The sequence below is a fragment of the Littorina saxatilis genome, linkage group LG15 (assembly GCF_037325665.1).
Source record: "Littorina saxatilis isolate snail1 linkage group LG15, US_GU_Lsax_2.0, whole genome shotgun sequence".
NCBI classification, from domain to species: domain Eukaryota; kingdom Metazoa; phylum Mollusca; class Gastropoda; order Littorinimorpha; family Littorinidae; genus Littorina; species Littorina saxatilis.
In genome coordinates this window covers 24,061,396-24,089,016 of record NC_090259.1, presented here as the reverse complement: position 1 = coordinate 24,089,016, position 27,621 = coordinate 24,061,396, and the positions used below count along the sequence as shown (strand labels likewise).

The window sequence follows — 27,621 nt, the reverse complement described above, 5'->3', positions numbered from 1 at the left end:
TGATCCGCAAAATTGTAGCTTATCATGCATGGTCACCGTTTTCCCAGATCCTCCGCTGATTCCCTCACAGCGGGTTGCGTGTCGTCCGAGTCTCGGAGCACATGTCCGCCATGTCGGCTGACCACTTAGTGGTCTCAGTCTAAGTCCCAAGTCTGGACATTGTTACGTCGTGTTGGACACATCGTACCCTTCTTTTCAATTACTCCTAATACCGTTAAAGTGGGAGTGTTTGCTCGCCACTCGGATCAAGCTCTGTGATAAGTCGTACAATATTGACCGGGGTGTTTGACGATTGGAATTGTGCGCTTTGATAGTGTGTGTGTGTGTGTGTGTGTGTGTGTCTCTCTGTCTGGATACCTTGCAAGCTAGTTTGGTGGAAGATCATGCGAATTTCTGTAGACAGGAAATGACGACTGGAGCCCCCCCCCTCTCTCTCTCTCTCTCCCTCTCTCTCTCTCTCTCTTTTTACATTTAGTCAAGTTTTGACTAAATGTTTTAACATAGAGGGGGAATCGAGACGAGGGTCGTGGTGTATGTGTGTGTGTGTGTGTGTGTGTCTGTCTGTCTGTCTGTCTGTCTGTGCGTGTGTGTGTAGAGCGATTCAGAGTAAACTACTGGACCGATCTTTATGAAATTTTACATGAGAGTTCCTGGGTATGATATCCCCAGACTTTTTTTCATTTTTTGGATAAATGTCTTTGATGACGTCATATCCGGCTTTTTGTAAAAGTTAAGGCGGCACTGTCACACCCTCATTTTTCAATCAAATTGATTGACATTTTGGCAAAGCAATCTTCGACGAAGGCCGGACTTTGGTATTGCATTTCAGCTTGGAGGCTTAAAAATTAATTAATGACTTTGGTCATTAAAAATCTAAAAATTGTAATTAGAATTATGTTTTTATAAAACGATCCAAAACTACGTTCATCTTTTTCTTCATCATTTTCTGCATCATTTTCTGATTCCAAAAACATATACATATGTTATACTCGGATAAAAACAAGCTCTGAAAATTAAAAATATAAAAATTATGATTCAAATTAAATTTCCGAAATCGATTTAAAAACAATTCCATCTTATTCCTTGTCGGTTCCTGATTCCAAAAACATATAGATATGATATGTTTGGATTAAAAACACGCTCAGAAAGTTCAAACGAAGAGAGGTACAGTAAAGCGAGCTATGCAGCACAGCGAAACCACTACCGCGCTAAACAGGCTCGTCAGTTTCACTGCGTTTTGCACGAGCGGCGGACTACGGTCATTGTTAAAAAATACAGTGCGTTCAGTTTCATTCTGTGAGTTCCACAGCTTGACTAAATGTAGTATTTTCGCCTTAGGCCCAAAAGAAAAATATGTCTGTTTCCGGTAACCCGACCGACCATATTTTTAAGCGCCGACCCTAAAGGTTTTTGTCGCTTTTCGTACACATACAAAAAACAAAACAAAAAAACAAAAAACAAAAATGAAGTCAAGTATACTTTATTTAGTTTCAATATATCAAGGTCAAAAACATGTGCTAAATAATTGTAAGTAAACTAAGGAAGCGTTTAAAAAAAATAATAAACACGTAAAAAGACGTTAACAAAACGTAAGAAAAAGGTTTAAAAAAAAACAAACAAAAAAAACAACAACGACCGACCCTATTTTTTTCGGCGATGTTACTGGAAACAGACATATTTTTCTTTTTGGTCTTACGCGACTTGTTTTCTCTCTCTCTCTCTCCCTCTCTCTCTCCCTCTCTCTCTCTCTCTCTCTGTACGTGAAAACACCGGTGGATAGCACGGAGGATTTGCTTGGTGATTGATGATGACGATTTTCCGGGCAGACAACTGCACAGACCTAACCATGAAGACGCAATGCTTCTAGTAGCGGTGCTGTTAACCCGTGATTTGTAAAAATGTAAAAACATTTTACAAATCACGTCGAACCTAAAACCGCGATTTGTAAAAATGTAAAAATGTAAAAATATCGCATTCCACTAAGTAATGCATGCCTTTTATTATTATTAATTTTTCTTGTTTAGAGCCTCTACGCTGAGTGGTGGGGGATGGTTTTAGTTCCACATCCCATTTTGGTGCAATCCCATTTTGCCGCCGTCCCATTTTTTGTCCCATCCCATTTTCGCGACATTTCACAAGCCAAGCGTCATTTTACTAACATGTCATAACAATAGCGCGACATCCCATTTTGACACCATATCCCATTTGGCCGCCATGCCGTTTCACCGCATTCCATTTTGCCCCCATCCCATTGTCGCGACATTTCACAAGCCAAGCGACATTTTACTACCGTGTCATAACAATAGCGCGACATCCCATTTTGACACCATCCCATTTGGCCGCCATCCCATTTTCTATTTATTCTTCTTGCCAAGCCTCACTATACTACTATACTGCGTTATTCAACTAGGAAGACATTCCGTTTACGCCAAATCCCATTTTTGCCACAATCCAAAATGTCGCGAAATAGGGTTGGCGGCAAAATGGGATAACGGCGAAACGGGATTGCGCCAAAATGGGATGTGAAGCTAATGACATGACATGGTGGTAAAATGACACTTGGCCTGTGAAATGTCGCGAAAATGGAATGGGGGCAAAATGGGATAACGGCGAAACGGGATTGCGCCAAAATGGGATGTGAAGCTAATGGTACATGACATGGTTTGTATGGGCTGTGAAAGAGTGAATTCCCTTTGATTTTTCTCGTACAAATAAATTCACACGTTCTCCTGTCTACGTGTTTCCGACACACTTCTTGCTAGTGACTGGGCATTAAAGGGACATTAAAACCCAAAAACAAACCAACCAACTAGTGACTGGTCCCTCCAATGTTTGTCCGAGTAAACGTAAGGGTATTCACTTTTTCACAACCCATACAAACCCGACTGAGTTATTTTCGGAATTCGTCTATTGAATACGGTGTTTCGAATTCCTTACAACAATGCTGATTCTTGGAAACTATGATTGAGTAACACCACCTACCCCCCCCCCCCCCCCCCGACACACACACGTACATTGTACTGCTCCTAAAGGGCGTCGATCAAGCGTTTTCTCTTCTTGGTCAACGAGGACTTCAGAGTGCGACCACCAACGTTCTCATATCTGGTTTTGCACAGTTGCATTCGAATGCCTTCTACTTGTCACAAAAATATTTCCCTGCGTTAGCATCATACGTAGTAAAACTGTAATTCAAATGCGAAGTTGTAAGCGAATACGACTTCTCTATCCGTCAGTAAAATGTAACCTTCGTAGTCCATCTGGCAATATCGCTGTGATCTGCGGCGGAATGTGTGTGTGTGTGTGTGTGTGTGTGTGTGTCAGGCATGGGAATTGTCCGCCGAAAGGCAAATTTCCGCCGAATTGTTTTTTCGTTCCGCCAAAAAAGCGAAAGTGTCCGCCGACATTTTTTTAAATTCCCATGCCTGGTGTGTGTGTGTGTGTGTGTGTGTGTGTGTGTGTGTGTGCGTGCGCGTGCGTGATTGTATTTGTTTGCGTGCGTGCGTGCGTATGTGTGAGATTGTGTTTGTGTGTGTGTGTGTATGCGTGCGTGCGTGCGTGCGTGCGTGCGTTTGATATATTTGCTTAAGTTACATGTGAGGTCAAAGCAGGGTTTCCCGGTCATAGCCCTTACACATGCGTAGGTGTGTGTGATTGAAGAGTTGCTCTGGAGGACACGCCTTTCTTTGAGTGCCCTCCAAGCTATGCTATAGTTATTAGTCTGAGAGTATGTGGCGTGTTCAAAACACTGACTTTACATGGACGGTCATTTTCTTGTGCGTGTTTAGTCTGTGCAAAATTGTCGCATGCTTGGTGCATTTTGTACTATAGTTGTGTGAACACGTGTGTGTGTGTGTGTGTGTGTGTGTGTGTGTGTGTGTGTGTGTGTGTGTGTGTGTGTTTAAGGCACACTGAGTACACCGTATTCTTTCTATTATATCCCAAAACAACAGAAACCAACACACGGAATGTCAATTATTGAGAGAGCGGGGAAGGGTTTGACTGTCTCCCTGGCTCATTAATTCGTTTACTTATTCTTTTATTATTTCTTGTTGTAACTGGAAGATAGACTCGTTCATCAATTCCTTTTCTATTTTCATTGAAGGATTAAGCTTTAGAGATTAATGTATTGATTGTTGTGGTGTATTGTTGGTTCGCTTTCTTTGTGCTGGGTATCATTTTTTATCCATAACTTTCTCGGCCATTAGAGTGTTATTTTTCAGTAGTCTTGTCTTGGCCGGAGCCCTGTTTCGCTTGCTGTGAGAGAGAGAGACAGAGACTTGCTCTTTGCTTTTTCATTTATGAAGGTCATCTTCGTAAAGAAGTTGGAATCGACATACTTGTGCAAAACATACCATGAATAATTATATGATTAGGCCACAGTAAGTGTTTAGGCCGCTGATCATTTTGTTAACATGAAATTTTGCAGATTTGTGTCGGTAATATTTTTGCATCAACGTCATTATAGGCTGTTGAACTTGTTGGAGGTTGGGTCGGAAGTAAGAAGGAGTCGTAAAGTAGAGTAAAAGAAAAAGTAAAGCTAGAAGTGGTAAAGAATCCGTCAGACAAAAGTGGGCCGTTACTTGAAGTTGGCCATAATACAGAGGTTTTGTTAGCGGAGGTTTTACTACTATTATTGTTAACCGTTTATTAATGTTCACGTCGATGTTTGTGTTTTGCAGGTTTGTCGCAGGCATGGAGTCAGCTGGGCAAAGCACGAAAGGAGGTAAGTTTTTTTGCGTTATGTTGTTTTCCAAGTTATTTTTGTCTATTGTTTTGCGAGTGTTTTTGTTTGTTTTTGTTTTGTTGTCATGCAGTGTCTTTCTTTAAACACGTTCTTGTGTCTATGCTTATTTGTTTAATATCTCTCTCGTGCACACGGGTGTCAGTTCTTACTCACGCAATCATTGCCTGCAACACTGATGTAGACTAGAGACTAAACTGTATCTGAGGTGAGTCGTTCGAGTATGTACGCTTCTGGTTGGCCTTTTTGTCTACAGGCAGTATTGAGTAACCTTCAAGGGGTTGGCTCTTCCAACTCGGTCACAGTTTTTCACATATCAAAAACCGGCCAGTCAGTGCAGGCTAGCTCGAGAGGTATGTGTGGGTAAGAGGAAGGGGTCGTTAGACACTGGTGTTGAATGTGGCTCTAATGGGGTGGTCATGTCCACTTATCAAGCAGTATGAGTACCCCGGGTACATGGCGCTTGGCACCGGACATCGGACACTCATCCGTCAACGGGTGACAGACAGCACACTGTGTAGATCTTTGTCTATTGTGTAGTCCATCACACAGCAATAGACCTGGAATGTATCTGACAGTAATATAGCGCCTTTAGTGAACATTAAAAAAAAGTCACAGTCATCTTTCTTAAAAAAACTGCCCTGTGTATTTTTTGGGGGGAGGAGGGGAGGGGGGGTAGAAATATGTTTTGTGACACATTTTCAATTTCTGAGTATTTAGATATCTGTGGTGGCATTCCGGCACGAAAGGTTAAGATTGTATATAGTCACAGTCATGTTTCTTTTAGTGTGTGTGTGTGTGTGTGTGTGTGTGTGTGTGTGTGTGTGTGTGTGTGTGTGTGTGTGTTTGGTGGATGGGGGGGGGGTGCATTTTCAATTTGTGAGCATGCAATTATTACTTTGCTGTCTTGGAGGTGGAGAGAACACCCTATAAATGTGCTCTATTTAAGTACAAACGTAAATCGATTATCAGTTATAAACAGCTTGTCACAATGACGCCAGTTTCACAGTCTAACGTATACGAAAAAGTCACAAGTGTTAAATGCAGATTCACACATTCGATGACGTGGATAAGCGCGCGCCGTTAGGAAAATGTCCTGATAAACTAATAATGGCGTTTGTAAGTCCGTGCTCTGTGTCTGTGGTTACCTTGGTGTCGCAGACTATCAGGCAGGAATGTCGACCCCAGCAAACTCTGTAATAACAGAAAAGAAAAGAAAACCTATACACTGTACACACCATATCACACCTATTGATCGCTTCTATATCTGTTCATTCGATCTACTCTTTGGAATCGCCCACTATTTACTTCTTCTTTTTTTTTTACTCTCGCTGTCACCGTTCTTCCTTGTCAGTGAACGTTCTTATTCAAATATTTCAGAACTTCCAAAGTGTGTGTGTGTGTGTGTGTGTGTGTGTGTGTGTGTGTGTGTGTGTGTGTGTGTGTGTGTGACTTTTTGTTTCTGTGTATTTGTGTCTGTGATTGTTGTTGTATTTCTTCTTAGGGGAAGGGTCTTACGTTGTGACAGTTCAGTCTTTACAGCTTAAACCGAAAGAATCTTGGGTGTATCAGCCCATTAACAGAAAGAAAGAATAAGAAGAAGGTTGTTGCACGCGTCCCCTGGCGAACTTTGCACACAATAAAACCTCGGCTCAGACATTACAGGAAAAGCGAAAGAAAAGACTGTCTCAGTTTGGAAAGCATGAACCTTCGTTTTCCTTTATTGGTGAGGTAACTTGTTGAATTAATCACACGAAATTCCTTGTTTAACTTTAAGTCGCCGTGAAGTTTTTTTGGGGAGATAGACGTCGTGATTGTAATGCTAGTCTACTTACCTGTTCCACGTCCTTCTGAACTATGGCCAGTCAGAGTCTTTCACATACGCAGTAAAATATGCATCGAAGTCTACTTACTACGCAGTTAAGGAGGTGCGTTATTTGCTCGCGATTGAATCCGAGTTTCTAACCTACAAGAGCTCTGAGCCTCGTTTCAAAGTACCCGTCTTACTGACTCCCCCCCCCCTCACACACACACACCCTTAGTCTACGCTCTACCCCCCGCGGGTTAGGGGGAAGAATTTACCCGATGCTCCCCAGCATGTCGTAAGAGGCGACTAACGGATTCTGTTTCTCCTTTTACCCTTGTTAAGTGTTTCTTGTATAGAATATAGTCAATGTTTGTAAAGATTTTAGTCAAGCAGTATGTAAGAAATGTTAAGTCCTTTGTACTGGAAACTTGCATTCTCCCAGTAAGGTCATATTGTACTACGTTGCAAGCCCCTGGAGCAATTTTTTGATTAGTGCTTTTGTGAACAAGAAACAGTTAACAAGTGGCTCTATCCCATCTCCCCCCTTTCCCCGTCACGATATAACCTTGAACGGTTGAAAACGACGTTAAACACCAAATAAAGAAAGAAAGAAAGAAAGTCTACGCTCTCTAGTGTTTGGTTTCTTGCGGGCGTGTTAGTGTGTCGAATTTAGCCTTGGCAACAAAATGAGATGTTTTCCTCCTATAACTATAAGAAACCCTTATTGTCAATAAAACTCACGAAGACCATACAACATAAGTTATATTGGCTCATAAGCGACATATAAATCATGAAAGGTTTGGAAAATTGAAACAGAAAGTAAAGAGTTCCAGTTTTTCAACTGCAGGGAGTTTATAAAAGAACCAGAGCACTCAATGAAATTCTTTCAGAAATCGATTTTAAAGTTTTCTTGTAGCGCAGAAGCGGAATGATCACGAATAGCCGAGGCAGATATTATAATCTATAACGCAACAGCTCTCGATTCTCTGTGCACCAATACGACGTAGATGTAGGTCTGATAGACACGACTTCATAGCTGAGCCAGAGACAGCGGAATACTCAACAGTCTCTGGCTGAACTTTCCTTGATATACTGGTACGTCAGGAATATTGTCAGTCAATTGTTGTTCATCAGATTGTTCCAGGAGGTTCATCAGATTGTCTCATAAGGTTCATCAGGTTGTCCCAGAAGGTTCATCGGGTTGTCCCAGAAGGTTCATCAGGTTGTCCCAGAAGGTTTATCAGGTTGTCCCAGAAGGTTCATCAGGTTGTCCCAGAAGGTTTATCAGGTTGTCCCAGAAGGTTCATCAGATTGTTCCAGGAGGTTCATCAGGTTGTCCCAGAAGGTTCATTAGATTGTCCCAGAAGGTTCATCAGATTGTTCTAGGAGGTTCATCAGATTGTTCCAGAAGGTTCATCAGATTGTCCCAGAAGATTCATCAGATTGTCCCAGAAGGTTCATTAGATTGTCCCAGAAGGTTCATCAGATTGTTCCAGGAGGTTCATCAGATTGTCCCAGAAGGTTCATCAGATTGTTCCAGAAGGTTCATCAGATTGTCCCAGAAGGATGACCTAGGTGCCAGAGCGCTGTCCATTGATAGTGTTATTCAGTATGACCTATGAAGTGATTCGTCCTGTGGTTCGTCGTAGCACGTCAAAGTGATAGGGTTGCGGTCTGAAATGAATGATCACTGTCAGTGCTCCAACCCCTTGCTTTTGTGTCAAAGACCAGCAAAGTGAACTGAAAAGCAGATATAACCGTAATAGTCCATGAATACGGACTTTGTAATTTATTAGAATTAAAGTCTTCTCTTTTTTTTCCGAGGCGCATGTGACTTTTTAATGGGCGGAACTCGTGCGGCCTAGGTCCCATAGATGTCAGTAAAGAGTAGCTTTTCTTGTTACGTCTGCTAAATCGAGATTTGTCATTTAAAATTTGTTGTTGTTGTTGTTGAAAGGTTCTTCTTCTTCTTCTTCTTCTTCTTCTTCTTCTTCTTCTTCTTCTTCTTCTTCTTCTTCTTCTTCTTCTTCTTCTTCTTCTTCTTCTTCTTCTTCTTCTTCTTCTTTTTCTTCTTCTTCTTCTTCTTCTTCTTCTTCTTCTTCTTCTTCTTCTTCTTCTTCTGCGTTCGTGGGCTGAAACTCCCACGTACACTCGTGTTTTTTTGTACGAGTGGAATTTTACGTGTATGACCGTTTTTTACCCCGCCATTTAGGCAGCCATACGCCGTTTTCGGAGGAAGCATGCTGGGTATTTTCGTGTTTCTATAACCCACCGAACTCTGACATGGATTACAGGATCTTTTTCGTGCGCACTTGGTCTTGTGCTTGCGTGTACACACGGGGATGTTCGGACACCGAGGAGAGTCTGCACACAAAGTTGACTCTGAGAAATAAATCTCTCGCCGAACGTGGGGACGAACTCACGCTGACAGCGGCCAACTGGATACAAATCCGGCGCGCTACCGACTGAGCTACATCCCCGCCCGTTGAAAGGTTCAAAAAGCGTTCTGGGGTCGGGAGTATAAAGGAAAATAAAAAAACCCGAAGCATACCCATTCCTCTCCCCCCTCCCCTTCCACTACCCCGCTCCCCCCTACCCCCCCTCCCCCTAACCTCCCCCTCCCCTTCATAGTGGTTTAATCATTGCATACTGCAAAAGGAGTTCATCGACTGGAAGCAAACAATTCCTTGCATGTTGATTTGTGGCTGTCTTTCTGTTCGCTGAATTTGGACAGCTTTTGGCTCACGTTTTTCTCAGCAGGGAAACTGCATAGGTTTCAAGATCAGGCTATTTTCCAGTCCGTTATCTTAATTTTTACTCACGATCTTGTTGATAGGCTAACCTCACAGGTTATAAGATCAAGCCATTTTTTCAGTTATCTAGCTAACCTCACAGGTTATACGATTAAGCCATTTTTTGACTCACATGCGAAGCAAAAGTGAGTCTATGTACTCACCCGAGTCGTCCGTCCGTCCGTCCGGACGTCCGGACGTCCGGACGTCCGGAAAACTTTAACGTTGGATATTTCTTGGACACTATTCAGTCTATCAGTACCAAATTTGGCAAGATGGTGTATGATGACAAGGCCCCAAAAAACATACATAGCATCTTGACCTTGTTTCAAGGTCAAGGTCGCAGGGGCCATAAATGTTGCCTAAAAAACAGCTATTTTTCACATTTTTCCCATTTTCTCTGAAGTTTTTGAGATTGAATACCTCACCTACATATGATATATAGGGCAAAGTAAGCCCCATCTTTTGATACCAGTTTGGTTTACCTTGCTTCAAGGTCAAGGTCACAGGAGCTCTTCAAAGTTGGATTGTATACATATTTTGAAGTGACCTTGACCCTGAACTATGGAAGATAACCGTTTCAAACTTAAAAATTATGTGGGGCACATGTTATGCTTTCATCATGAGACACATTTGGTCACATATGATCAAGGTCAAGGTCACTTTGACCCTTATGAAATGTGACCAAAATAAGGTAGTGAACCACTAAAAGTGACCATATCTCATGGTAGAAAGAGCCAATAAGCACCATTGTACTTCCTATGTCTTGAATTAACAGCTTTGTGTTGCATGACCTTGGATGACCTTGACCTTGGGTCAAGGTCACATGTATTTTGGTAGGAAAAATGTGTAAAGCAGTTCTTAGTGTATGGTGTCATTGCTAGGTTTAGTTACCCTAAAGGTCGAGGTCAAGCATGTGAGTCGATGGGCTTTGCCCTTCTTGTTTCAGTATCTAGCTCACCTCGCAGGTTATACGATTAAGCCATTTTTTCCGTTAGCTTGTTTGGAGTTTTTGCTGACTCTGAGCTCGCAATTTGTAACGTGACGGGGTAAGGGATCAAGCGAGTCAGTAATCCACGTCGTTTTGACGTGACTCGGTTGTTCAGCAGTAAACGGACCTCTTGGTGTCTTGGCGGATACTGCCTTACTGGATTTCTTGTAGCTTGGAATTTTATCACTGCTAACTTTTTGACCTAAATGCTTTGAGTGTGACGTGGGTTCTTTACGATTCAGATAATGAAAGAGTTATGCCCATGTTCTCGTAGACCTAAAAATGGTACATTGTCTCTCGTTGACGTGACGTTCTTGCTGTTGACATAGGTTTGTAGTGTCAAATATATATGACAGATGTGTAGTGTCTGGTATGACTCCATGTTACTTTTCTGTCTGATGTCTTAGCTGCTGCGTTGTTTGAGGACCTGGTAGTCAATCTGTTCCTTACATTCAGTATGACAATCTTTATAGCAATGTATTTTTTTGAAAAAACGATAAAGTGTACTTAGTTTGGTATAAAAACTGGTAGCAGCCACCTTGTAGAGTCCTACTTTGGGTGTAATCCACCCTTAAAAAACACGCGATGAAGTTGCGGCACTGATGGCTGACCATCAATGTGCCGCCAATGTTTTGGTTTTGAGAGCAGACGCATCCCATGATTTGACACGTCATTACAACGCTCATGTAGGCAAATGTCACTCATCAGTCAGCTATTGTGTAGATAACACACACGACTCCTGCCAAAGCAAGGTTAGAATGGAAAAACAGAGCAGTGTAGCGATATTCTGTCGCGTCGAATCGCGCGTGCTTTGCCGTAACACACGTACACCGCTGGACTGCCGAACCGGCGTGTCAGTTGAATCGCTGCATCATCCTTTTGCGACAAACTACACATATGGTAAGTGACGTTTGTTTAAAATTTTGTTTTATTGTAGTACCTTTACTTCACTTTGAAAATGCATGCGGGTTTTTTTTCATGATGTGTAGGAAAATGCAAGTGTCGGTGCATGCAATTATTTGGTCGCCGAGTGAAAAAGTATGGTACGCGACTTTTGACATATTGAGAAGAGAGCAAGGTCACAAAACAGCTTTGTTTTTTTGGTAAGGATAGCATATTATACTGAAAAAACAGTTGGTTTTGCTTCCCAGACCCTACGGCTTTCAGTGTCAACGTTCGTCTTTCATTGTTTATTTATTTATTTTTGTTTTTCAGTTTTTAGGAGCAGTTCTGTCTTCTATAAACGGAGTGCGTTTGAAAAAAAATCTTGTATATATTTTTTTGGTTTTTGTTTGTTTGTTAAAAGACCCTTTTGCTCTCAGAAAAGGCTTACACCATATTTGAGAAAAACTATTAAGTTACATTAACTTTTTTTCTGCAGGAACAATATGGCGAAAGACTACAAAGATGTTGATCCATTTTGTGAACCCTCAACTTCACAGTCACCTGTTGTTGACTGGAGTCAATGCATTTTCTGTCAGAACAAGACAACAGAACATCTGAACTGCCCAGCAGTGGGTACAAGGAGTGGCGAAGGATACACTTTGTTTGCTGAAAATGTCCAACAGTTTCTTGCATGCGGTTTTGACCTTCCTGTAACTGTGGGGGTATCTCAACTAGATGATGGATCTGGGATTAAAGAGACTGTTCAGAAAAATAGTGCATCGTGGCATAAGTCTTGCAGAGAAAAAATGGGCAAGCGAAGTTTGGAAAGACTTCAAAAGAAAGCTGAGAAACGGCAGGCAGAGGACAGAGCACCCACCTGCAGCTCAGCCAAAACAAGACGATCTGCTGGCACTCCGGCGTCATCCAAAGATAGTTGTTTCTTTTGTAATGAGAGCTCTGGCAAGTTGTACAGCGCAGCAACATTTGGACTGGACTATAAGGTGAGACATGCAGCTAACCTTCTTCAAGACAAGGACTTGCTTAAAAAGCTTGCTGCTGGAGATATGATTGCTACAGATTCACAATATCATCTGAAATGTTTGATTTCCCTGTACAATCGTGCCAATAAATACGAAAAGGAACTGAACTGTGACCAGAGCAACAGTTCCGTTTGTCATGGCATTGCTTTTGCTGAGCTGGTGTCATATATCCAGAGTTTTGAACATGACGAAACAACAGCCCCTGTGTTCCGCATGTCAAAACTTTGCACACTGTACAAAACTCGACTACAGGAACTTGGAGTTAGTTGCAGTCTGCATACCACAAGACTCAGACAGAAACTACTGGATGCATGCCCTGAGCTTCAAGAATGCAATACAGGTCGCGGAAGAGATGCTACTCTTGTCTTCAAACGTGACCTGGGATATGCAGTGAGCAAGGTTGTTGATCATGATTCTGACGCCTTGCTGCTTGCACAAGCCGCCAAGATTGTCCGCAGAGAGATTTTCTCGAAGCAGCAAAACTTCAATGGGGATTTCCTTGAAAACTGCCAAGAAAATGCAACACCATCTTCGTTGAAAGCTCTCGTCAGTATGATTTTGGATGGGCCAGGAAACTCCATCAAAACAAGCAATCCATCACGAGAGGAGGCTGCATTAGGACAAAAGCAGTCACAGGCAGCGCTTACCATTTCTCAGCTCCTCATATTCAACAGCAGAAAACATGCACCAAGAGATCCCTTGAAGGACACCCGTCGTAACCATGCAAAAGAGAAGGAAACTCCGCTTCCTGTTTACCTTGGACTGAAAATACACGCCGAGACCAGGAAGTATGGTATTATTGATATTCTGTACAATCTGGGTCTGTCAGTGTCCTATGATAGGGTTATAAGCATTTCCAATGACCTAGCCAACAGTGTGTGCACAAAGTTTGAGAGAGAGGGTGTGGTTGTCCCCCCACAGCTTGTAGGAGGTGTTTTCACAGTTGCTATGGTCGATAACATAGACCACAATCCAAGCTCCACTACAGCTACAGAGTCCTTTCACGGAACAAGCATTTCTATGGTTCAACACCCCTCTGATTGTGACGGAAAGCCAGAGTTTTTGTCTATCGACAAAGCAGTTCAAGGCCGAAGGTCTGTTGTACCCTTGCCCATCACCTACACACTTGTGTCACCTGTGGAACTGAATCGAGAAGCTGAAGTCCCTGTTGTGTTCGGACCTTGCAGGCCTCCTGTTTCTTCCAACACAACACGTAAGACCGAACAGTATCGTTGGCTGGAAACGGTGAAAAAACGTGTTGATACCTCTGGAGAATATGATGGAAGGCAAGCAGTATCTTGGGGAGCTTACCACGCAGGTGTGCAGCAGCAAGGAGACGAAAGGGTTGCCCAGATTGCACTGTTGCCACTTCTGATGGACAATGCACACTCTCCAGCACTCATAAAACATGTGATGCAAGTGATAAAGAACGGCATTACTCACCTCAATCCAGGTCAAACACCTGTCTTGGCAATGGATCAGCCGCTGTATGCACTGGCTAAAGAAATTCAGTGGTCATTTCCTGAGGAACTTGGAGAAGACAAATTTGTAGTCATGCTTGGAGGACTCCATATTGAAATGGCTGCACTGCGACTTCTCGGCGACTGGCTCGAGGGAAGTGGTTGGACCGCCATGCTTGAAACAGCTGGAATTGTCAGAGGAGGTGTTGCTGACTCACTTCTCAAGGTTTCCCATGTCCTAAGAACACGACTTGCCCACCAAACAACTGCTGCAGCACTCTACATTCTCCAACACAAAGCATTTGAGAAACAGAAAGCCACAGAAAATGCCAGATCAGACTTTGAACAGTGGTGCCTTGAGACAAGTAAAGAACAACCAATGTTTGCCTTTTGGGAGTTGGTCCTAGATCTGGAACTCTCTGTGCTGCAGATCATCCACGCACTCAGAACATCAGACTTCGAACAGTTCATCGAAGCCCTCACCAGTCTCATGCCATGGTTTTTTTCTCTTGACCATGTGCACTATGCACGCTGGGTCTCTGTGCATCTCCGAGATCTGTTTGAAATGAGGAGGCGACATCCTTGTGTTCATCAAGCTTTCTGTTGTGGATCTTTCACCGTCAAGAAAACAAAACGCCCTTTCTCTGCAATAGCCTTGGATCATGCCCATGAACAGTGCAATGCAACAGTGAAGGGTGACGGTGGTGCTGTGGGACTAACCAACAATCCAGGAGCTTTGCGGCGGTGGGTGACAGCAGGTCCTGAAATTGCACGTTTAGTCAGCAATTTTGAGCATGAGATGTCTACCTCAAAGAGCGAGGCCACAGACCACCACGAACAAGTACCGTCACTGCAGAAAGCCTTCAAACAGGATGTCGAAGCGCTCGTGCGTGCCTTTGAAGATGTTGGAAACCCATTTGAAGAAGACGGAAAGTGCCTGATTGCACTAGACACGAAAGACATTGTAGATGACATGTCAGCCAGTGCAGTTCAAGATGTTGTTGCTCGTGGGCTCCAGCAGTACCAAGAATTCACAGAAGAAAGGTTTGTGCAGAAAACAAAAAGCATCAAGGACACAGTTCGCAGAAACAAACTTCGTGTCTTTTCACGGGAAAAGAAGACACAAAAAGCCACAGCATTACTGAAAACTGACTGTTCTCTGTTTTCAAGGTTATATATAGCCTGCCAGGTAAGACAAGGAAACATGGAAGAGTTTTTCAGACATGAAAATCAACCCTTCCCCCCTTCTCTTGCCAAGCTGTCAGAAATGAGGTCTGGTAAAAAGTCTGATTTACTTGCCTGCCTCGAGCGTTGTGCATCAAAGGGGGAGTATACTTCTGCTGAAGATGACCGCTTGCTGTATGACGATGCCACAGAAAGTATCCCTGAAGTCGTCATGCCCACTGAGGAAGAGCTCAACGTTCTTGATGAGCTTCTTGACGCAGAGCTGACTCCTGTCCACAATGACACACTACTTCTGGGCGTTGAAACCCAATGCCAAGACATCACTAATCATTCTGCAAAGATCCTTGATGGTGCTTTCATTATTCAGATGTTGTCTCCAAAGCTGTGCAGGACATTTCACGACTACAGTGAAACGGTTTTCATGCCTTACATTTTACAGCAACTGAGCAGTGTACAGCGAGTTGATGTTGTCTGGGATGTTTACCGCGCAGACAGCCTGAAGACAGCAACAAGACAGAAAAGAGGCCAGGGACAGCGCAGGAGAGTCTCAGGTGCAGCACCAATTCCTACAAACTGGAAAGGCTTCCTACGCAACAACGCAAACAAAGAAGAGCTCTTCCAGTTTCTAGCAAAAGAAATTTCGAGATGTGTGGTTGATCCCGGAAAACTGATTGTGAGCACTTCTAACGAGAAAGTTGTTTGCTCTAATAACAGTTACACAACCGAAGGCTTGGAGCCTTGCACGCATGAGGAGGCAGACACAAGGCTCTTTCTGCATGCTGCGGACTGTGTCAAACAGGGCCAAACAAGGATCATCATCAGGACTGCAGACACTGACGTCATCGTACTTGCCGTCTCCGTTGCACGTAAACTTCAAGCAGAGGAGATGTGGGTGGCGTTTGGAACTGGGAAGCATTTCAGGAACATCCCAGCGCACGAAATTGCGTCAGCTTTAGGCCCGGACAAGTGCACGTCGTTACCAGTATTCCACGCCCTTACGGGGTGTGATACGGTTTCTTTCTTTGCAGGGCACGGAAAAGCTAAGGGATGGCAGACGTGGAGCGTGTATCCTGAAGTCACAAAAGCATTTCTTCAGATCGCATCCTGCAGCGAGCAAGTGACTGCTTCAACCTTTGAAATCATAGAACGTTTTGTGGTCTTGATGTATGACCGCAGCAGCTCTTGTTTGAAAGTGAACGAGGCACGAGAAAAACTCTTTTCTCAGCGGAACAGATCCATCGAGTTCATTCCACCAACATCTGATGCTCTCAGGCAACATGTCCTCCGAGCAGCTTTTCAAGGACGCGTGTGGAGCCAGTGCCTTGAAAAAACTCCGGAGCTTCCTTCTCCTTCTGAGTATGGATGGAAAAAGGAAGGCCAGCTCTGGCAGCCTGTGTGGATGACACTGTGTCAGGCCCAGGATGCCTGCTACGAACTCATAAAGTGTGGTTGCAAGAAAGTGTGCAGAGGCCGCTGTAAGTGTGCATCAGTGCATCTGAAGTGTACTGCGCTTTGTGGCTGTGGTGGGGATTGTCATCAGGATTAACTGCATACTCGGGTGAGTGAAAACAGATGTACGTCATGCTCAGTCCTTGTAGAGTTAAGAGAGATCTGACTGGGTAAGAGCTATAAAATATTTTGTTTTGTCCTAACGAGTGTGAAAATTCATACTCAACTTGTTTGTGAAAGTCGAACTCATTAAAAAAAAATTAAAAAAAAAAAAAAATTTTTTTTTGTTTTTTTTGTTTTTTTGGGGGGGTTAGATTTTTATGGGGTCAGGCCAGACACTTAAAATTGTATTCTTAAATCTTGTTATCTGTGTGAAGTAAATGTTTACCTCTTATCATTGTTAAGCTGTATTAGCATCAAACGTGTACAAAAAGTAATAACCTGTGCTCTTGATTAGAAATACGAGCATTCTAAGGGTATGACCTAGATTTCGGACACAGCCCTGTCTAAATTAGAGTGTTCAAGATTGGCTGCTACCATTTTTTATATTCAGCATGGTGTTAGGTATCATCACAGCAAATTTCAGATTGCTATATAAAAATGCCTTCTGATGGCATTTTTTTGTGCTAAACAGATTGACTATGTTTGATTGACAGGTTGTCGTGTTTGTTAATTTAGTTGTGTTCCATTCACCGTGATCGAAGCAAGAGATTTGGCACTTTCAGGCTTTGATGACATCAAGGCATGACTGGTGACTTCGTCAGATTTTAAAGTTCAGGGTCAAGTTTCAGTTTTCTTAGTGTTTCTGACGCTAGAGCTTTGAAAGTTGGCTCGGTTATGGTCTCTGATCACCCCCACTTTGATTGACCTCTGTCATCTACGAAGGTCACGGTGGGGCCATGTAGTTAAATTTGACATTTTTAGGACTAAGCAGCATTTGTGTTTTTTTGTGTTTTTGTTTGTTTTGTTTTTTCTCTCGACGAAACCTTTCTTCTTCTTCTTCTTCTTCTTCTTCTTCTTCTTCTTCTTCTTCTTTTTTCAGCGTTCGACGGTTGAAACGAAACCTTTCAAACTCACACACTTTTAGCCTATCATGATCCTTCGTTTTCGTGTTTTATTTGCGTCTGTCTCATACAGTGTACAGCTTTCTCTTGTTATGCATCCCATAACGCGAAGAACATCACATTTCACAAATAATATGAATGTTGATATGTATGTATCTAAACAATAATAAAGTGCTGGTATAGGTGACACCTGTCTTTGGTTAGGGTGGTCTTGCCACGTCTCTGTGAGATCATGTGGAGTGACTCTTGTCCAGTGTTAGGCTACTTTGAAGGGTCGTCAGCCTTGAAGACTTCAAAACCTTGCTGTCCACTTCAACTTCGGCCGAAGTTCTGCCCCCCTCCACTTTATCTGAGGACCTCGTGCTGCAACGGTTGTCGCCCGTTGCTACATAATTATCTCCCTTGTTGTTGTCTCGAGCACGGGGTGGCGACACTGTCGCTCTCGTGCACTCGGCGGGACTTGGCTGTAACCACGTTAGAATTTCTTTTCTTCTTAGCGGTCTTTGCGTATTCGATTCAGCCCTCATTGATAGAGCAGTATTTCTTGAATCTGGTTTTCACTTTAACGGATTAATGTACGAGCTCTGAAACTATGAAAAGCCTCTTTTTGTGACAGCTATAAGAACAAGTTCAGTTCCCTTTTGAGCTGGGAGCGCTAACCAATCAACGATCATCTTCACTGCTGTTTGACCCCCCGCGGGTTAGGGGGAAGAATTTACCCGATGCTCCCCAGCATGTCGTAAGAGGCGACTAACGGATTCTGTTTCTCTTTTTACCCTTGTAAAGTGTTTCTTGTAGAGAATATAGTCAATTTTTGTAAAGATTTTAGTCAAGCAGTATGTAAGAAATGTTAAGTCCTTTGTACTGGAAACTTGCATTCTCCCAGTAAGGTAATACATTGTACTACGTTGCAAGCCCCTGGAGCAAATGTTTGATTAGTGCTTTTGTGAACAAGAAACAATTGACAAGTGGCTCTATCCCATCTCCCCCCTTTCCCCGTCGCGATATAACCTTCGTGGTTGAAAACGACGTTAAACACCAAATAAAGAAAGAAACTGCTGTTTGAATCAAACTCCGAGCCAAAGCTGGGGAGGAAAATAACCGTTTACAAATTCCTGTGTCTCTGCGCTGCACCAACAGCTTTTGTGAGTACTGACATGGTGCCGCGGTTGAAACGTAAACACAATCCCAGAGGATTCGTGACAGTCGAGTTTTCGAACATGTATACGGAGTCTTTTAAAGGGAGAATATCAGGAGTACTTTTTTCTAGTACTAGTTTTTTTTCCAGCGTTGAAGGCCAAAAACTGAAAGGGCCGTTCACCTCTTTCCTATTTCGCTCCAACTTATCTGTGCCTCAATCAACGGGTTGAGATAAAATTATATCAAAGAACGAGTCAACAACCATTTTACCCTTTGTGTACCAGACTGAATTCCAAACTTAACTCTCAAGTACGGAGAGAAAAGCCACGGAATTACGCCCATATCAGTGAATCTCATGGAACAGTGTCGGTGGTATGAGTCAATGGCTTTATTGGACGTAAGTAACGGTGGTAAAACACGTGTTGAAATGTTTGCCGACGGATCATCTTGTCAGTCCTCTGTGACCTAGTGGATCGAATTACAAACAAAATCACTTGAGATGTTGATGGAAGCACTTGTGTCATACGCCAGTAGTGTGCCAGGATCTGTGCGCATTACCAGGCCATGTCACTTGAACTTTGATGGAAGCACTTTTATTAGACGTCAGTAGTGGGCTGCAACGCACGCAATAATGACGCTCTTCCAGATCACATCACTATCTCTGTCCTCTTTAAAGCTTAAAATGTTTGGACTGACGGCTAGAGTCCCCCCCCCCCCCCCCCCCCGCCCTCTTCTTGGACTCCAAGTTGGAGTTGTATCCACGCCTGCCTTGACTTGTGCAAAGCATTCAGATCAGGAACAGGGAGACTGAATACGTCACAAAACTTTAAGAATAATGGAAGGTCGGTAGCGAACTAAGGCACAAGTGTGCAGTAGCTGGTCGTTAGTCCGACATCCTTTTGTCTTCGAATGGTTTGAGTCCTTCTCTCTTAGTTTGTTATAAAGAGAATGAGGTCCTTCCTTGGCGCTAGCTGGCTTTTCATGATTTCAGAGTATCATTTGCAGTATGGTATGGAGTTTGAGGACAGTTTGTGTTCTTCCTTTTCGTGACCCCGACAGCCACAAAGTGGGGTGTAGCTAACATAAGAGCGCCACGTACCGTCGGTTCTGGCATGGCGTCAAAAGCGCTGAGAGATTAACCATTTATCGCTTTGGTGACAGATGCTTGTTTGATGACCCCTTCTTTCTCAGCAGCGTCGCAGGGCTGTCATTCCATGTCAATCACCGTGTTCACATTAATCTTCTCCGTCTCTCCCCCCCCTCTCCCTCCCTCCCTCCCTCCCCAGTCCCTCACTACTGAGCACCCTCTCCTCGCGTCCTAACCCCCTCCCCCTCCCTCCCCCACCTCCCTTCACCTATTTTGTGGCACATAGGTCAATAATCAACCATTGTTCTTACCCTTTACCCCCTCCCTAACCCCACCCCCCCACACACACACACACACACTCCTTCCCCCAGAGCTGACTTTAGTCGCCCAGTTTATCAACAGGAGGAATTTTCATCAACACTTCGATCATTTTCTGGTGACCCCCGCGCCGTCTTTATCGAGTTCTCTTGGGGAATTACACAGCAGATTTGATAGCGCTGTTGTTGTAGGTACCGTATTGGCTGTGACGCACCCTGATGTGACCGAGCGTGACGGCAAATCTTTGGGGTGGTGATGCACGTGCCATGTCCATGCTTTGAAAGCTCTTCGTTGGACACTTCTTTGGAGACTTTGAGTGAGCAATTTGTTAAAGTTGAAAGAACAAAATGTTCCAAACCATATATCTCCGACTCCGTCAAAAGTCCGCCAAGTTTCCCTGTTTCTCTGAGTCTTCCTTTTCGCTACTCAGGGTTCCCCAATGGACACACTACCTAGAGGGTCCCGGGACCCCCAATTGAAATTTCGAGGGGGTCCCTCAGGGAATTTTTTTAAATTTTTTTATAGATATCAAAACCAGGAGGACTATTGCCAGTGAGACTTTCACAAAAGTTTTGTCATATCGGTTTGATTTACTCCGTACATTTTGCGTGGGTGGATATCCGGCAGGATATTTCCATTTCTTCGAAACACAACCAGATATACGTTCTTGTCTTTTCCGTGTGGAAACTAGCAGACGATCAAATCAGTACAAGTACCGGCGGTGCGCACGATAACGCAAATTTATTGCGTCCCGGGACCCGCTCTTTTTAAGTTAAACGGGACCCCCTTCAAGAATGCCTTGTGTGTGTTTTCGGCTTCTATTGCGTATATGACGTAGGGACGCACAGTTCGAGGAGCACTGCTACAACAAGAAATTCCTCCGAGGTAGGAAAAACACCCCCGTTGGTCAAAGGGAAATAACCATTCTCACTGCCACCAACTGAGAAGGTTATTTCCCTTTGACCATTAATATGTCCCTCTATAAGTCCTTGTAGAATCTTAATCCACCAATAACTCCGTAACCGTGTGTTTGACTGGTCCCAATTTTTGTAAGGACCGTCTCAGGAATGTATAGAACCTGTTCACTAAGTTTGGTGACGATCGGTCCGTTCATTCTTGAGATCTATATGCGAACACAAACACACAAACAAGCAAACAAACACATCGACCGAATCCTATACACACCCCACCGGGGGTGTAACAATATGAGTACTGTATGAAGACGTGAATGTTTGCCGGCGAATGTTTAGCTGAGCAACTCGTTTTCTTTTTGTTGCAAGAAAATTGTTTTATTTGTAATAGTGGTTCTTTTCTGCTGAGCCGCAAGTATTTACGATTTTGTAATATGTACCAAGCAGCATTTCTCCCCCAAACTCTCGACCAGAGGCAGTAATAACTAACAACCTTATCGGACGTGAGGAGGTTTGCCAGAACTTAACCGTCATGTGTCGTACCTTATCATTTGAGGCGAGCGAGCCAAGTGTGCAATTTGTAAGCACTTTGTCAGGCGTTGGAAGGCAGAGTTAATTGTTAGGTTATCACCCCCAGGGCCTTTGCCTTGCAAACAGGGCACAAGAGATTATCTGCAGTGGAAGAAAAAGACCGGGTGCATTCCTGCGTGCCAGGGGTGATTATTTTCATGTGTTAACTGCATGATGTCTACCACCAAAGAAAATGATGTTGTGCATGTAAGAATTGTTGGAGAAAACATCTTAGGTTGTTGTTTGGTACCAAACACACACAAAAAAAGAAAAGAAAAAAACCACATTACGATTTTGACCTGTGATTGGGCAATTGGAGGTAATGTTCCTCTTTTTGTGCTTTCTTCTTTTTGTGCTTTCTTCTTTTGGTGCCATTGAAACCAGAAGAAAAGATTCTTTACAAATGTTATGGTAAACTTTCGTAGCTGTGATTTTATCGCGCCATCTTCTGCTGAGTGACGAATGTTCTATGGCATCGCCTGGCTCGCTCATTTTTGTCAGCTTTATTATGGTTAAAAGAAACTTTAATTACATTGCATTATCGTGACACGTATACAAAGGTAATATTTGGATCTGCTCGCCTTCGTCTTGTCGAGTCCAGGTTATGTAGGTAAATTCGGTGTGAAGAACCTCCTCAGCTGAGCTGAACTTTCTCACCAGTTTGCTGTGATTTGTTGACCACTTCCTGAGTATGTTGTACCTTAAACATACGTAATGTAAGTAGTCCTTCCTGTATTAACACTTTCTACCCCACCTATGTTGACCAAGGTTTTTTTTAGCCGAGACCAGCTGTGCTGCTGCAGGTCACTCAGAATTGTAGTAACTGTGTATCAACACGCTGGAATGCAGGCGTTAGATGGACGTTACAGGAAGCGACTAAAGCTAACATTTCATTTCATTTTTCATTTTCATTTCATTTTCATTTCATTTCATTTCATTACTTTATTGTCCCATCGCTGGGAAATTCGGGTCGCTTCCTCCCAGTGGAAAGCTAGCAGCAACGGAGTCGCGCTACCCAGGTGTCTGCGTGTTTAGGTGTATTCAGCCACCTGCACTTATGGCAGAATGACCAAGGTCTTTTACGTGCCATTGTGATGACACGGGGGTGGGACATGGCTTCCGTCTCTGGGTCTGCACATAAAGTTGACCCGTGTCCGTCCCGGCCCGAATTCGAACCTGCGACCTTTCGATCACAAGTCCAGTGCTCTACCAACTGAGCTAGCGGATATATCCGTACCTGGTCAGATAGAGCCATATGAGTGGGTACGGATATATCCGTGCCTGGGAGACAATGAGTTAACACGCATGTCGATCGTCACAGATCTGTCCTGGCTTGTACACGCTATGAGAGCATCCTTCTAGACTCAGCATAAATATGTTATTGCACCTGTTTTTGTACCCCAAGTAAAACATTTATTTTCGTGGCATTTCATTCACACTTCGTATGCCATTTAAGGCACTCAACTTGGCTGTCTGGCACACTTTTCGGATCAAAGATTTCTTTTACATGGGGTCACGTGACCGCCGTCGAAATGAGGGTAGCCCCAAAATCGAGCTGACAAAAAACGTAAGGTACCAATTAAAATCATCGACAAACATTCAGAAAGACACAACTTGTCAAATGCTACATACGATGAGAAAGTTAAATTAATTATCTATCCAGAACAGTTTTTTCCCCCCCGCTATCTTGCGTATGTCTTGTGTTATGCCATTCCTACTGACACAGGAGTTGATCGCATGAGCGGTCGGAAAACGGAGTTTTGTGTATCACTTTTGAGGGGTATCATGACAAAAGAGCGCTGTTCCTACTCTGAACTGACCGTTTAATGTAGATATGTGTTCAAGTTGAAACATGTTCTTACTCTCTTTGGCTGACAGGATGGTCTACATAGTTGTATTTTGTGTGTGGGTAAAACGGTAGTAACTGTATGACTCGCCGTTTCTTTTACCCTTAAAACAATTGTTTGCATTTTAGCAAAAATCCGCAATGGAAAAACTGTTAACGTTCCAAAATACTCGTGAATGTTTTGTTTTGTCTATAATTACACGTTCCGTAAAGCAACCTTTCTTGTTTGTTTCGTTCTTGTATATATGTTGGCATTTTTTGTTTTAACAGGCATCGTAACTTTGCTAGGCTTGTTATGGGAGAGGGCGTCTTTGTTGACCCAATCCACTGTAGAAACAGCTAAAGTATGCGGGGTCTCTAAAGCCTTAGCCCCAGAATGGTTCCAGAATTCAATAGTAGTAGTAGTGCTAGTTTTGGTGGGTTGTAGTTGTGGTGGATTTAATCTGCTGCCCAAACGGACAGGTCGCTCCGTTCCACACACTGAATGGCAGACTGTGACCCACTCACCCCTGACTTCTTACAGGGCTTCTTTGAGAGCGAGAGAGGGTGGGGAGTGGAACCGGGGTGGAGAGAGAGGGAGTGTGTGTGTGTGTGTGTGTGTGTGTGTGTGTGTGTGTGTGTGTGTGTGTGTGTGACAGAGAGAGAGAGAGAGAGAGAGAGAGAGAGAGAGAGAGAGAGAGAGAGAGAGAGAGAGAGAGATTTGTGTAGGAAGTCCTAATTTTATACATGCTGAGAGACAGAGAGAGAGAGACAGAGACGAGACAGAGAGAGAGAGAGACAGAGAGAGAGACAGAGAGAGAGAGAGAGCGAGAGATCGAGAGAGATCGAGAGACAGACAGACAGAGAGAGAGACAGAGAGAGAGAGACAGAGACGAGACAGAGAGAGAGAGAGACAGAGAGAGAGACAGAGAGAGAGAGTGTGTGTGTTCAATATCCGATACCAGAGAATAGAATTCTCACAATATTGCTTGGAGAGTGGGGGTACATACACACAGGAGACGGTTTGGGAGAGAGCATTTTAGTACTTGATCAGTTGAGAAATGTGTACACAGTAGTTGTGTATTTAGGGAGGGGGAGTACGTGTATGAGTATTGAGTATGTCTTGCAAGAAGGGGGTTCGGGGAGGGGGGGGGGGGTATTACTTGACCCGAATATGCCAGAAGTTTGCCATGACCGTTGAACACAGGGCTGTTCAGAGGCACTCCAGTGAAGCACATGGAACCGTAAATACGTCACCTACCATGCACACCACAAGAGCTTTTGTCAGTCCTCGGGAGTTTTACCCCTGAGCTTCTCTGGCGGACCAGCTCTCCACTTGGTCACAAACCAAAAATCGACAGCTTTGGGGCTCTCTGTGTGGAGTGGGACATCTTTGATGAAATAATTTCGTAAAAGAAATGTTAAAAATTAAAGAAATCCAACTCACCACACAAAGCAGTCATGGTGCTGGTTTTTTTAATGCGACCAAGTGGAGGGATGGTTGTATCTGCCTAGCCAAATCTGAGATGGTGAGCCGAATTGTTTTCACGGAAAGCAGTGTGCCTTGAAACGATGTGCACGTGTTGGTGGTTGGTTCTAAAGGATGATTCCATTTGAACTACACAACTGTTAGTCACATAAAAGCAGCACACGATACTCTGAACACTTGTAGTAGCCGTTTTTCCCACTGTATTGCCAACATGTAACTGTATTGAATTCACGGTCCTCCCCGGCTATGTCACCATCGTGTTAAAGGCACAGTCCCTCCCGTGTGAACGATTCGGCTCACCATCTCAGATCTGGCTAGTGGAGGGGTGGTCTTATACTTATCCAATGTAAAAAGCCTGTGCATATGTGAGATAGCGAGCAGAACTATTCACGAGAAGGAGATAGCTTTTAACACGCAAGGACACAAAACAAGACAAAAAAAGGCCACCGTGTGCGTGTATTACTAAAAGAACGCTAAAAAAGTATGACAATCGATACATTGAAGTTCCATTCGCTAAAAAAAAAAGAAAGAAGTATGACAACCGATACATTGAAGTTCCATTCGTCTCGATTGAGTGGTTGGCGTTGACCTTCAAATCAGCAAGGCCGTCAACGCCCTTTGATGTTCGGCCTTCAATTCTCTTCCTGTTATGTTATGTTAAAGGCACAGTAAGCCTCCCGTAAACCATCAGAGATACTGTTAGGCTTTTACACACAGTGCAAACACCCTTTCGTTTGAACACTCACCGCTTTTGAACATCCTAGGTGCCCTACGTAAAGAGCGAGCAATTTTCAAAGAATTTATTTTCGTGGACCGTCTGATCAAGAAATCAGGCGCCTCGTTTCGGCGCTAGAACTAACTTTTAAAATCTAGATAATACATTGACAGCTTGTTACACAAACATTCTTAAATCGTAAAAGGATTCTTTTTTCATCAAGACAAGATCAGTACAATTCGAAGTTTTGAAATTTTGAAAAAAGAAAATCCCGGAAACGTGTCACGCAAACCGTCTTTCTCGTAGCAGACGACGGTTGTGCCTAGCGCCCGTTCCTCTGAACAGTCAACTGCAATCGCTCTAGTTCGTCTAGATTCAGAGGTACAAAATAACGTGCTATTGCAGATCAGTTTACAGCGAGTCGCATTGAAATCACAAACTGACGACTACATTGTGAAACAAGTCGCGTAAGGCGAAATAACAACATTTAGTCAAGCTGTCGAACTCACAGAATGACACTGAACTCACTGCTTTTTTCACCAAGACCACATACTCGTAGTTTCGTCAGTCCACCGCTCGTGGCAAAGGCAGTGAAATCGACAAGCCATGCAGAATAGTTGATGATGATAATTAGTTTTAACGTCCTCTTAGAACCATTTGGCCTATCTTGGGACAGGTAGAGTTAATATGCTTTATGTGGGGACAGTATCTTTGATGGTTTACGGGAGGCTTACTGTGCCTTTAAGCTCTCTTCGCAATGTCTTAGCTAAAAGTCATTGTCATCATTTTCACGAGTTTTCATTCACAAGCACCTGGGAAATAAATCTCATGTTCCCTTGGCAATAAATCCCCGGTTACCATAGTTGCAGGAAGCAGGTTATACATGGATAATCAAAAGCAAACCCAAAAGAAACGCTCGGGGATTCTTCGTCTCTTTTCATTGGTGTTTCCCCAGACATAAACAGACGACACGACACTGCTTTGCAAAGTTACAAAAACGAACTGGCAAACTGGCAAAAGTAAACAAAAAAACAAAACTACTTCATGAAAGGTCATACATTCATCAAAAACAAATGAAACCTAGCGTTATGTTTTGTCTTCTTACATAATCATGGAATGCGTGTATCTGTGTTTCGATACACAGACGTTCGGAGAAACACGAACGTCAAGTTCAAGTAAAACGACCCCAGACACACACATTTTGACCCGTGCACAAGACGTTGTATCGATAAACGAAGCACAAATAAGAAACAATAATAAAAGCAAAGAAAATAGCAACAAGATATGCAAACATCAAACAAAGCCGAGCAAGCAGAATGACAGGTCTAATGAAAAACACAGAGGTACTGAGGCGGAAACAAGATCGCGATTCTTTCCTTCGCTGCACGACGCAAATCTTCTGTGACCTTTGACCAAACGTAGCTTCCACATTCGATCACTCAGCTTAATATTTACAACAGAAAGCCGAGGGGATGGAATACCGAGGTGAACCTACAGAACTGTGCATCCTCAAACCTGACATATTCATCCCAACATTTAATGAACTCAAAAACAGAGAAAGTTGCTTTCACACGCCAGCTTTGATTGCCAGTGGTTATCAAACCGGGACTCGTGTGGTTAGGCCAAAAAAAAAAAAAGGTCTGTTTACGGTAACATAGGCCAAAAAAATAGGGTCGGTAGGTCGGGATTTTTTTTTTTTTTTTTTTTTTTTTTCTCCAAAAAACCATATTTTTACGTTATTTTGCAAAAAAAAACCAAGATTTTTTTATTTTCCCCAAATGCCAAAAAAAAGTCTAGGGTCGCGCGAAAAAAATAGGGTCGGTCGGGTTACCGTAAACAGACCTATTTTTTTTTTGGCCTTATCAGCACGGAACCCGTGTTTCAAAGCATGGCTCCCTGGGTTGATTGTGCACTTATTTTCTCACTACCAAAATGATGACAAAAACGATGTTTGGTGGTTTGTTGACAGACCAGCTTTTTTTGTCGGTCCTCGGGAGGGCATATCGACTTTTGTTTCCTATTTATAGACCGCGGCCTTCGGCCTTGGTCAATAAATATGAAACAAAAGACGATATGCTCCCCCTCGGACCGACAAAAAAGCTGGTCTGTCAACAACCCATCAAACATCTTATATTGTACTGCCCCAACTGTG

General features: G+C 43.3%; 1 protein-coding gene across 1 annotated transcript in view; it reads left to right on the top strand.

Annotated features, from left to right (window-relative positions):
- LOC138947963 (centrosome-associated protein 350-like) overlaps positions 1-27,621 on the top strand; it is a 166,629-nt gene that overhangs the window by 25,636 nt on the left and 113,372 nt on the right. The window contains exon 3 of the mRNA XM_070319486.1: positions 4,680-4,723. Coding sequence (XP_070175587.1) covers positions 4,680-4,723 — 44 coding nt within the window. The remainder of the gene's footprint in view (positions 1-4,679; positions 4,724-27,621) is intronic.